This window comes from Erpetoichthys calabaricus, chromosome 17, assembly GCF_900747795.2.
Source record: "Erpetoichthys calabaricus chromosome 17, fErpCal1.3, whole genome shotgun sequence".
Taxonomy (NCBI): domain Eukaryota; kingdom Metazoa; phylum Chordata; class Cladistia; order Polypteriformes; family Polypteridae; genus Erpetoichthys; species Erpetoichthys calabaricus.
This window is the reverse complement of record NC_041410.2, coordinates 26,104,715-26,117,562: the sequence shown is the minus strand read 5'-3', so window position 1 is coordinate 26,117,562 and position 12,848 is coordinate 26,104,715. Positions and strand designations below refer to the sequence as shown.

At 39.3% G+C, this 12,848-nt stretch overlaps 1 protein-coding gene across 1 annotated transcript in view; it reads left to right on the top strand.

The window, feature by feature from the left end:
- Positions 1 to 10,531, top strand: part of LOC114667237 (IgGFc-binding protein-like) — a 46,300-nt gene extending 35,769 nt beyond the window's left edge. The window contains exons 12-19 of the mRNA XM_051920780.1: positions 529 to 670; positions 2,723 to 3,054; positions 6,028 to 6,598; positions 6,679 to 7,277; positions 7,569 to 8,136; positions 8,753 to 9,348; positions 9,515 to 9,787; positions 10,496 to 10,531. Of these exons, the coding sequence (XP_051776740.1) occupies positions 529 to 670; positions 2,723 to 3,054; positions 6,028 to 6,598; positions 6,679 to 7,277; positions 7,569 to 8,136; positions 8,753 to 9,348; positions 9,515 to 9,787; positions 10,496 to 10,531 (3,117 nt within the window). The remainder of the gene's footprint in view (positions 1 to 528; positions 671 to 2,722; positions 3,055 to 6,027; positions 6,599 to 6,678; positions 7,278 to 7,568; positions 8,137 to 8,752; positions 9,349 to 9,514; positions 9,788 to 10,495) is intronic.
- The last annotated feature ends 2,317 nt before the right edge of the window (positions 10,532 to 12,848 follow it).

Here is a 12,848-nt window from a genome sequence, read left to right as displayed (position 1 = left end):
GCTTTAGAGGACTATGTGTGATAGGTTATTCCCCTGGTTAATAAAATACATAAGCCATTTTTCTTTAGTGCCTTAATTCCTTAATACCACATGGAAAGGCTAAATGATCTGTTTTTCATTCCATCTAACTAAATTCCATTTGGTTATTTAACAAATTTGTAACACTGCAAATATAGAATTTTGTAAATTGAGACTCTGTGTAATATTACACACTTCCATTTTCCAATCATCCGTTCATTTAAGATCTGAAAGCTCTGAGCATTAGCAGGCAGCACAAGCAGCAAGGAAGGCTCTTTATCAGGACAGGACACCAATGGCAACATCAGAACTTCTTCTGAACCAACTGTTTATGCCTTCTATTGTTTCGATTGCTTAGTGTAGACAGTGTTGACAACCCACCCTGTTATTTTTAACGAAAGAGGATTTAGAGCCTCGAGCCTTAGGACTATAATGTTTGTGTGAGTCAGCATTTCACAGAAATCGAATCTAACATGATTTGATGGGTACTGTATGGCTTTTTTTGGCCAGGTGGATGAGGAGATAATTTCTGCCAACTGTTCAATGAAATGCACGTGCTCCACCAGTGGCAGAATCAAGTGTGAGCCAATGAGCTGCTCTGCTGAAGAGACGTGCCTTGTACAGAATGGAGTCCAGATGTGCCAGCCAGCAAGTAAGTCCCAAAAAGCCTTATGATTCTAACACAACTGCCACTCTTAGAGATGCCATTTCAAATTTTGAAGTCTAACTTGAATGAGGGATGACCAAAGCTTCAGCGAAGTGGAAAATGGATTAATTAAGAAGCTGTTACGGTAGTTTGTTGTGTTGGAGACCAGTGCTCTAGGTCCAAATTGGGGAGAAGTGCTGCAGAGCTTTAGAAATACTTAACATCTTCCTCTTTACTAAATAGGTAGATAATTTTATCTTAAATTTTTAAATGGGTGTATTTATCAACTTGTAGATGCTGTATTCAAACAGTTACTTTTTGATTGGAAATATTGTGATAACCATGGAGTGATACTGGCCATCTAAAGTATTCACCTCCTTAGTAATTTTTCATTTTTCTTGTTCTACATTGAAGCGCAGTGGATTTAATTTTGTTCTTGATCATCAAAGACTGTAATTTTAAATTTAGATTTCTGCAAAGTGGTTTAGATTGTGACTGCTTATGCAATCAATTAATATGCCATACCTAAATCCTCACTGGTGCAGTCATTTGGTTTTAAAAATCATATCATTAGTTCAATGGAGATCACCCATCTGTTTCAGATGAAGTGTAAATGCACCTTGTCTGGAATGGTCAACTTGTGGCGAGTCAGCATTGTGGTCTAACCTACATAATGAAGACAGAAGAACGCTTCAAGTAAATCGGTGAAAAGGGGATTGAAAAGCACAAGTCAGGAGATGGAGACAAAAAAAAAAATTCAGGTCCATGAATGTTTGAAGCATTCTTTAATCAATTTAACCAAACACCGAAGGTTGCAGTTTTATTGGAAAGTGACGAAAGGAACAGCCACTTTATTTTTTTTTATAAATAAATAGAACATCTTGGCTAGGGATTACCAGAATGTATATGGGACTTTCTAAAGTTTGCTTGAAGTTAGTTTCTATTGTCTAAGGCTTTTGCCCATTAAACTAAATGGCATGTTACACTGCACGTTAGCGGTGGTTATAGTGTGTATTTGATAAACCACAGTGCTGGCAGCAGCCGCTGGAATTCTTATGAGGTTAAAGGGTTAAAATGAATGCACCAAAAAAATCCTGGATGAAAACCTGATACTAGCCACAAAAAAACAGTACCTTGGACAGAAGATTTGTTATGCAGTAAGACATCTCCAAGCATAAAGCCAAAACTACAAAACCATGTTAATGTCCTGGAGTGGTCAAGTCAAAGTCTCTAGGCCAGGCTTTATAGATCCTTTTATAGACCTTTTGGGGTGTGCATTCTTAATATTTTTAACTTAAGTGGTAGGAAGCTTTAAAGGATTGTAAATTTTTTTTTCATATGGCAAGAATAGAACTATAGAAACTTTACTTGTGGACACAAGTAAAATAACCAGAATTGTACCTGCTCCATATTATTAAAGATGCATTATAGCGCTTGGAGATTGTGAGCACTAAAAAAATACAGGGTGATGAATGCAAAGACATCCAGCAAAGCAAGGGTCAAAACCATGAGATAAAAATGGGCTATCAAAAACAAAAGGACAAGATACTCCAGGCAAAGCAAAGTGAAGTCAAAACCAATTCACCAAACCAAAATCCTACTACTTGAGCCTACCTGAGAAATTAAACTAAACTAACCTCTAAAGATTTTTTGGAAGTTTTTCTCCACCAAGTGATAACCTGTAGTACGATTGCCCCATATTTAAGTAATTCCTTCCATAACAAAGCATCACATGACCTATTAGAAGGCAACACACAATTTACAAAAATACTCCAAATAATTAGAATCCTCATAAGTCAAAGCCACTGAATATACAGAATAACACAAATACAAATGTCTCAATACTACACACGTGCTCGGGTGGAATCACAGGTTTGCTCTGGGATTGTTAAATTCTTGTTTTTGTAGAAATCACCACTTGTAGTAACACGTGAGGCGCAAGGTGATCTACCTGTTAAAAGCAGTAGATAATGAGGTTGTGAGGAGTGTTCAAAATGTCTCCTTTAAATGAACTTATTTTTGCCCAGCAGGGTTTGTGATGCTGATTCTTCTCCACAGATTTGACTGCCTGCAGAATGAAGTGCCCTATTGGAATGTATTGCCAAGTAATTAATGGCCAAGACATATGTCTCCCCTTGCCCAGGGCAGAGTGTCGTGTATGGGGAGACCCACATTATATCACTTTCGATGGCTGGCGATTTGACTTTCAGGGAACCTGCACTTACACCATTGCCAAGACCTGCAAGGAGAATACCAGTTTGCCCATCTTTAATGTGGAGGCTAAGAATGAAAACCGTGGAAATCTTGGAGTGTCTTTCCTCAAAACAATTAAAATTGAGGTCTATGGCTGCAGCATTGTGGTAGTCAGAGATGAAAATGGCAGAGTAAGGGTAAGACTTTTTAAAAAGCAATCTTTGTTTGGAACTGACTTGCATCTGCAATATCCCTGCATGTAATATGTTAAGAGTTTGGGTTGTTTTTTTGCCCCCCTTAGAAGCATATTTCCTATTTTGAAAGAGCTAGTGTGTGTGTTGACCTGTTTCTTTGAGAAACGCCCTGCCATTTTAGAAATTCACATGTAGTTAATGCTAGGAAGCATTTCATAGTTGCTGGAGACCACCTCCCATGAGGCACCATAATTTATGTCCCAAACTTGCTTAGAAGTTGCAGTGGAGCGCCATTAATCCCTTGATTATGGACTTGAACGAAAAATCAGTATTTGGTTTTGTTCTGTTAGTTGTGATATTATTTTATTTGTTTGGTGGTTTTTTTTGGGTTTTTTTGGGATAACCACTCGTAGCTTTCCAGGACCGGAGTCAAGTCTCGATCTTAACACAAAACTTCAACCAATGCCAAAATGATAACTCCTGTATATTCTGAGACTGTGATTGCTATGAAAAACCAGAGGACTTAACTGATATCAATGTCAGTTTAGAAGCCCATTTATTCTAATATATTAAAAACCACATTTGTTTCCTAGTCCGTTTAGCGAATAATGGACAACAAAGATTTTACTTCATGAACATTTTTGCATGCATCATTTTATTGTTGTGATTAGCACACCAAAATCATCAAATTTTCCTATCACATACAGTTTTATTGCAGCCACCTGTTTTTGTGGCTTCCTCTCTCATTAGAAGTACAGTGAGAACACATTGGAACCTCTTTGGTGATCTAAGAGTAGCAACACTGGTACTAAGAAGGCAGTGTGAACATACCAAGTCAAGTTGTTTCATTTGTGAAAGGGACAGCCATGATCAAGAGTCTCCTTGCATTGGGAAAAAAAATGAAGCTGCTCTATAAGCATTTGGTTCCAGGGAAGAATAGCATGGCACATGAGCCACTTGTTGACCCAACAAAGAGATTTTTACTTACTCTTCATTAGAAAACTTGGATGAAAAATTTCATGATAGCAATTAACTTGGAATGAAGTTGTTTGAGACCGATGTTTCTATGAATAACGGATGCCAAGATTAAGGAAGGCAGTTCTGTTATGTCAATGATGAGTGATTTGTAGATTTGGAGGAAATAACCTGGAAGGCATTAAAGAATGTTGAAAATTGTTCTTGGCATGTAAAAAGCAAGCTGTAAACTGTGTCCAGATGGTTAACATGGTTTAAGCATACAAATCCATGAAGTGTAACAGGCAGGGCCGGATTTTCCTATAGGCTAACGAGGCTTCAGCCTAGGGCCTCAAGATCAAGAGGGGCCTACATTCAAATTGTTAGCAAAATTTTATCATCTTTCATGTAATTTACAAACTTAAAAATGGAAGGTGAAAGGGCCTCATAAGTGGAATAGCCTAGGGCCTCTTTTTTCATATAAATCCGGCCCTGGTAACAAGTTACTAAAGATTCACCATCTGTATTCATACTTGGGCTTCTTTCCTGCTAATCTCAGTGCAGTCAGTGTGACAGTGATGGTGAAAAGTTTCACCAAGACATTGCAAGGGTGATTTTATTGTTGGAAAATAAAATGAGAATTATCAGATGCCCAATTTAAGTAACGCAATGTATCTGCATCATTAAGCAATTAAAACTAATTGTAATAACATGTAATTTCCCATTTCTCAATATTACTGTCAATCTGAAATTATTTTTTTCTAACCATGAAGCTGTTTATCATTCCCAAAATTCAGGAAGCAAACTGGGGGGGGGGGGGGGGGAATTTGTCCATCTAGCAGTTGTTTGCTCTCCTTATGTCGGCAAGCTATTTGAAGGGAAGAGCATCTGTGCTACTATTTAGCCAAGTTGATTTGCTTATTAATGCCGGACAAATTGTTTTTTTCTAGAATATTTAGGTTAACTTATTGGGTGCCAAAAATAATTTGGTTTTAAGGAATAGATGCATACTGCTCTGGTCCCACCTTAAGTTGGTAAAGGGAGTGACCGCTCTTCTTTTTTCCAATTGCTTTACCTCAAGTAAATGTTCCCTTGACACCATTTACCACTCCCCCATATTTTGCTTTGAAGACCAAAGGCTTGAAGTGGCTGCTGTTTTGCTACATTAGTAAAGTAGTTTCATCAGGTACCTATAGGCTAATTCATATATTAAACTGATCCACGCCTGCATGCCTAAAAGTACAAGATAATTTTAATGGTAATCCAAGAAACCACATGCAAATAGCGGCAGGCTGCTGCTTTAAAATCAGTCTGTGCAAATTTATCAACATTCACTTTTCATGCCCTAGAAAAACCACCCATCATGATTTCTCCAAAACAACAAGAGCTCGTGTTGTGGTGGTGTGCCATGCACATGCAGTAAAAAAAGCACAGCAAGCTGCTTTGTGCATGCACATTGGCGAGTACACCTTTTTTAGAATTGTATTGGACCACAAATACCTCTTCTATTTGAAAATGGTACAATTGGCTCATTCAGAATCCATAGCCTTGGTGCAGCGGTCCTTCTTACTAGCTACCAAATTATTACTTTTAGTAACCATTGGTAAGATGTGAAGAACGTAAATAAGATTGCAGCTGTAAGGTGTGTATTTGGGAAAGCAAGGTGTAACATCGTCGTGATGACATTTAAATATTTGCCAATGAATGGGGAAAATGTTCTGCTTGTGTCTTAAGGATTTTAGTGTCCTTAAGTTTTTATTTCATTTCTGCTTTTTGAAGTCAGACTTTGGCGCTGTAAATTACACTGAGAAAATGGTACTTGTATGGCATATAAATGAGGACCTGTGAAATGTAAAGTTGCAATTCTGTTAGTAGTTAATAGCTATGCAAAGTGTGTGTGTGTGTGTGTGTGTGTGTATGCACACACACATGCACTGACTTTCTTGGTGATGTGACTGTAAATGTCCTAAAACCATAACACTGTATCTATGAAGTATTATGTTCATGATTTCTTAAATCCAGATCAACCTAAACCTGAGTTTCTTGCCCATCACTCTTGAAGATGGCAAAGTGAATCTCTACCAGAGTGGCGACAATGGAGTGCTCGAGACCGACTTTGGCCTTCAGGTGACTTTTGACTGGAATCAGCTGCTCCTCCTATCCATTCCCAGCACGTTCAGAGGTTTGGTCTGTGGCCTGTGTGGAAACTACAATGGTGACCAGAATGACGACCTGCAGATGGTGAATGGGACTCAGGCCAGGGATGTGGTGTCCTTTGGTGGGAGCTGGGTGGTACCTGATGGAGACTCCAAATGTTGGCATGACTGTAATGGTGAATGCAAGAGCTGTGATGAAGGGTCTGCCAGGAAATACAAAGGAGATGACTTCTGTGGCCTTCTGGTTAAACAGGATGGTCCTTTCAGAGCATGCCATTTTGTTCTAGATCCTTCAGCTTTCCTGGATGGTTGTGTTTATGATGTGTGTCTAAATGAAGGTCTGCATGCTTTGCTGTGCCAAGCTCTAAAGACTTACGCAGATGCATGTTGGGCAGCTGGAGCTGTAGTGTACAACTGGAGAGAACTGTCACATTGTTGTGAGTATTTATGAAATGGATATGTATGCCATTTATTATGAACTTGTGTTTTCAGCTTCTATTTTTTTTCTTCATTCTAGCTCTGGTCTGTCCACTGAACAGTCATTTTGAGTCCTGTGGCAATGCCTGTCCAGCTACCTGTTCAAATCCCAGAGTCAGAAAAAACTGCCGACTTCCCTGCATAGAGTCTTGCCAGTGTGATGAGGGCCTTATCCTTAGTGCTCAAGGGTGTGTGCCAACCAAAGCCTGTGAGTGCATCTACCAGGATCGCTTCTTTCCACCAGGCCAAAAGCTGTGGGTTGACGACCAGTGTCAACAGTCCTGCATTTGTGACCCTGTAGCTGGTACAGTCGCATGTCGTGATACGCCATGCAAGCCCACTGAAGCTTGCCAGGTTGTCAATGGTGTGAGGGGCTGTTGGCCAACAAGTGAGGCTACTTGCACTGGCATTGGAGATCCTCACTATGTCTCCTTTGATGGATTCAGGTTTGACTTCCAGGGTACCTGTATGTATCTGCTTGCTGGGCTGTGTGAGCAGCAGGAAGGTTTAGATCCATTTCAAGTTGAGGTTCAGAACGAGCATCGAGGTCACACTGTTGTGGCCTATACCAGGCTGGTACAGATAACTGTGTACAATCATGTCATTGTGATGAGCCGGGACAATGCAGGCAAGATCATGGTAAGTATAACCTTTTGAGGCTTTATTGCAGATTGTAAATTTTAAGCATCGCAGATAGGTTTAGTACATTTTAGGCAGGAGACAAGAATTCATGTCTAAGTGTCTTTATTGTAGATCAGGTTGTGCTTAGAATGTTTTTTCTATACACTACGTATACAACAAGTCTACAAAATTCACTTCATAGTTTCACTTATCCAGCAATGGCATTAATAGGTCTTTTATGTAGTTGTCAATTTTAAATTAATGTTAAATTACTATATCTTTTAAAGAAGGTTGTTTTTTTTAAATTAGGTGGATGGCCTTTTTGTGAACCTCCCCTTGAGTCTTGAAGGTGTCAAACTGTTCATTTTCAAGATTGGATTCAGTGGCACCATCCAGACCAGTTTTGGTTTAAGGGTCACTTTTGATTGGTCCAGCTCAGTTACTGTCACTGTACCAAGCATTTACCAAGGAGCAATGTGTGGTCTTTGTGGCAACTACAATCGAGACACCAAAGATGATTTAACAGTGAAGGGGGGTAAACCTACTTCCGTGCCATCAGAATTTGGAGAAAGCTGGAAGACTAGGGATATTCCAGGATGTGGTCATGAATGCACTGGATATTGTCCCAATTGCAATGAGACTCTTAAAAGAAAATATGAGAACTTGAGCTACTGTGGCCAAATTACAGATCCAGCAGGCCCCTTCAGATACTGCCACAAACTGGTGGACCCAACAGGTTTCTTTAATGACTGTGTGTTTGATGCCTGCTACTACAACGGATTGCAGGATGTGTTGTGTGACATCTTCAGTGCTTATGCATCTGTCTGCCAGCAGAGTGAGGCCATAGTGTATCTTTGGAGGTCGGAGAAGTTTTGCCGTAAGTTGCACATATTACAATAAATAACCCTTCGTGAAATTAGTAAGTAAATTTACCTTCTGTTTATGAAAAACCTTGGAACATCGTATAAGATGGCTGCTATATTTTCAAGAAAGCAGGTCATCTTGGCAAACTAGTGTTATGATTTGCATTCATTTAAAATATTTTTCTCCCGTTTTCTCAGGAATGGTAAAACGGTAAAATTGTGGTATCACTTTCCTCCTCCCCCACCGCCCATCCCCAACCAAAATTTTCCTTTGTTTAGGTTACCAAAAAGTTTTTCTGTCTTCCCATGGCACCATCTAGAGTTCCATGGCCGTTGCAGACTTTTTCCTTGTTAGCAGTTTCTGCAGTGTTGCCAAGGGGCAACGCCTAAAATTTTCACGATACATGACTTCAGTGCCAACATTCATACCGGACAACCTGTGAACACTTTTAGGTTTTCAGTTCTTTGGATGAATAATCTGAGGAATTTTAAATTTCTATAAATTTAAGTCTCTTTGGGTTTTCTTTTCCTCGTTGTTGTATTCTGCCAGAATGCTGTAATTTTATTTGGTATCTTGTAATATTTTTTTCATATCTGATAATTTTATATATGACTTTCCCCCCCCTTCAGCTCCTTCATGCCCAGTGAACAGCAATTATTCGCAATGTGGCAGCAGCTGTCCTTCAACTTGTGCAAGCATTACTAGTGCCACCCCGTGCCTGACCCTGTGTCAAGAGGGTTGCCAGTGCGATGAAGGCTTCCTCCTCAGTGGTGACCAGTGTGTTCCTTTATCTCAATGTGGCTGTTTCTATAATGGTTACTATTACAGAACCAGGGAGGTGTTTTCCCCTACTGACTTATGTGAGAAGAAGTGTACATGTAAGCCTGGTGGTATCATTGATTGCCTGAAAGTGATATGTGCAGCTAACGAAGAGTGTAAAGTGGTCAATGGTGTCCGAGGTTGCTGGCCAAAGGGTGAAGGCACATGTACTGCTTCAGGAGATTCTCACTATATAACATTTGATGGGCTGAGGTACGATTTCCAGGGCACCTGCACCTACACATTGGCAAAGCTGGTGAAGGCCACAGATGGTCTGACTCCTTTTGAAGTACAAGTAGACAATGAGAGCCATGGAAATGGCCAAGTGTCAGTTGCCAAAACAGTGAACATCCTTGTGAATGGTTATGAGGTCTCAATGAAGTACGAGATCAGCTGGAAAGTAAAGGTGAGAAATCTAGTGTAGTGGCTTCAAGAAGGTGGGGGGGGGGGGGGGGGTGTTTTAGATTTTAAATTTTGGAGATGTCAAAAAGTACCGATTTTTACTTTTATTGACCCTAATTCATAATTTTATTTGTAACATTTTGTTTGTATTTCTTTACTTGCTTTCTTAGCTGGATGGAGTCTTGATAAATCTGCCTCTGGTTTTGGATGCAGGAGCTATTTCAATTTACCAGACTGGCCTGCACATCCTTCTTGTCACCGGCTTTGGGCTGAAGGTATTGTATGATACAGTGTTCTTTGTCCAAGTAACAATACCTGGAAGTTACTGGAACCAAGTTGGTGGTCTCTGTGGCAACTTCAATGGCCAGACGGAAGATGAATTCACCCAGCATGATGGAGGCATTGCCTTGAATGTTGTTGCTTTTGGTGCCAGCTGGAAAACTGTAAGCAGTGAGAGGTGTCTTGATGCCTGTGAGAAAGACTGTCCACAATGCAACACTGCTGCTGAGGAAAAGTATGGCAAAGTGCAAAGCTGTGGTATGATCACCAACTCAGAAGGGCCATTTGCTGCTTGTCACTCTGTCATTTACCCAGAATCCTATTTCAAAAACTGTGTGTTTAATATGTATGTCACTAATGGAAGTACAAGCGTACTGTGCAATAGTCTTCAAACATATGTGGCAGTGTGCCAGTCGATGGGTGTAATAATTAAGACTTGGAGATCTGATGCATTCTGTTGTAAGTATCCTCTCTTATATCTTTGAATTCATAACACTGACACATTGTGGTTCCAGTTTCTTAAAATTGGAGCAATGGCAACTTTAAACCTGGCTGCTACACCTAGACCCCAGTGGTAGATTTTAGTGTTAATATTCTGAATATAATACTGAATTAATTGCCTGCATCTCTAGATTGCACAACTCTTTCATCTTTTGTGCCAAAGTGTTTGCAAATCAATATGCGACAACCAGCACCATACAACCTGGCAGTGCTTGTTGGTAAGCCTTCTAGGTGGCACAAGTCTTTCGCGTTACTGTTTGGCATCTCCTCGATGTGTGAGTCAGTATTGATGGAGATGATGCTCTGAGCAACTTATCAGCTGCTCTTAGCCGAACATAATTTGGCTGTTGTTTCCTTATTTTCCCCCATAGCTCCTGGTCACCATCACCTGGGGCATAGGCATCTAGCTTCCAGTCTCATGAGGCACTACATTAATTACTTAAGGGATTATAGAAACTAAACTTATCCAGGATGGTGGAGGCAAACAGACTTGGACTGATGCTTGTGTAACCTAGTATGTGATGTATGTGCTTGAGGCTTAGCATTCTCTAACCATAAAGACCTTCTTTGGGATTGGAAGATGAAACCAAGTCCAAACTGAGCAAACGTTTGTAACCAAAAATCAGTTCTAAGTTTTACTAAAGCCCAATCGAAACCCAAACGGCTCATTGAAAAAACTAAAGCGAGAAGCATGTATTTTGGAAAGTCAAAACTTGCATAAAACAAAGCACACCACGTGTAAAGCATTTATCCCATCTGAGAAAATCGGAGCATGAGCCCTGATCTTCATACTCTGTATTCAGTGATGACCTAGATAATGACCTATACTGCAGAACAACATGGTTAACAATTGCATAGATGCAAATCCAAAATGGTGGTACGTTCAAGAAAAATTGTCACAATAAAGACGTGTTAAAACATTAATTTTGAAAATATTTTTTAATCCGGATCAGATTCGGCACATGTCAAAAACTCTTTTTCCAGTGGAAAGAAAAGAATAAAAAAAAATCCAAAATAGGTGCCTAATAAACCAGGAAAATTTTTAGAAGAAAATCATAGCCGCTGGTATTTAAGGTTGATGCTTACAGATTTTAAACACTTTGTTCACTGTTTCCATAAGTCATTAAAATAAGGCTGCCACAAATTTAACAAACATTCTTCTAAAGCTTTAGTCCATCCTTTGACGACTAGGTAGGATATACCCATTCAACATCAGGTCATCAGAGCCAGCCCCTTCTTAAGCAAATGTAATCAACTATGTGCTATAGGACAGGTTTAATTTTATTTATTTATTTTTTTTTACTTGTGAACACAAGAATACTTCTACTGTCCAATGTATTCCTAAAATCTGTCAGATTCCAGACCAAGCATGCTGGTTCAATAAATACATGGAAAAAGAACATGGACATGAGCGTCCTAGAAACCAATTTACCCGAACTAATCTATAACATTTCCGTAATTATTTTCCTTTCTGATCATAAAATAGATCATTATGATAGCAATTGTCGAAAAATTCATAATTGCAGAATTATGGTATTTGAGGGTTCCTCTAGAGCAGAGTAATTTCGCTATTTGTAGAGAAATTTTAAACTTGTAGTGGTGTATCGGCAGCAAAAAATACAGGAATAAATTTTATTAGGGTATCAAAAAAACGTTGGGGGGGGGGCGTGATTTTAAAACTGTTATGAAAACTCGGGTCGCAAATACTTTAAAGGTTGAGAAATGCTGCTCTAGAGTGCCTCTTTCTCTTGCATGATTTGGCTCAAAAACTAATCCACACATCGTCATCTCATTTTTCTATCCAGCTGTTTTAGCTCTAGACTATCCTTCATAAACGTAGAGACACAGATGCACACCCATCATTGAGATGTTGTTTTTTTTAGGTATCGGGGGACCCTACAACATTGATATCCGTCGAAAGCTGGAAATTGGTCAAAAATTTCAATCTAAAGCTTTCGATTCCCTCAGACAATAGGTTTAACGGAGGAGGGCGTAAAGCAATAAGGTCCTAGTGTGAACTATTTTGAATGTTCTAATATGATAGGAAGGGGGCAAGGGACTTGATTTGAAAACCATTTTGCTGCAGACACATTTGATGTTCCTCCTAAACATCATGTTTTTGTTTTGCACTGTATATGCATCTATTGTAGACTTTTAAATGTGATGCCAGTCCATAGTTTAATCCTTAATTGGGTTAAATTGTGATTTGTATACTTCTGCTGTCTGACAAGTATTTGAATGAGGGTATTTTAAGGTCTATGCAGCAGCAGGTCTTTGGAGTAACATGAATGTGGGAGCACATGCAAGTCTCACAAGGAAAAGGTCCCTATCTGGTAAATTTTGGGAGATCCATGTGCAATGTGGTAGCACTATATTTTTATATTTTTAAGGACTGATTAAAAATGGAAGTACTTTTTATAGAGCGGCCTTTGAGCACACGTCACAGTCTCTTAATTGGTCACTTAACAAGAACTGAATACTTAGCCTTAAAAGTGCCAAAGGTAAGTTTGCTGTTGATTATATATGATTTGTCAAACTTGTTTTTATCAATTTATGTATGCACTTGTAGATTTATTTTAATTTTCTATGATCCTTTAATGGGTTTGTTGGAGCAAAGCCAAAATCTAATTCTTCCTTCGTTGTCTAGCAATAAAATGTCCACAGAATTCTCATTATGACGTATGCACAGACACCTGCAATAGCACCTGTGGCAGTATCCCGGAG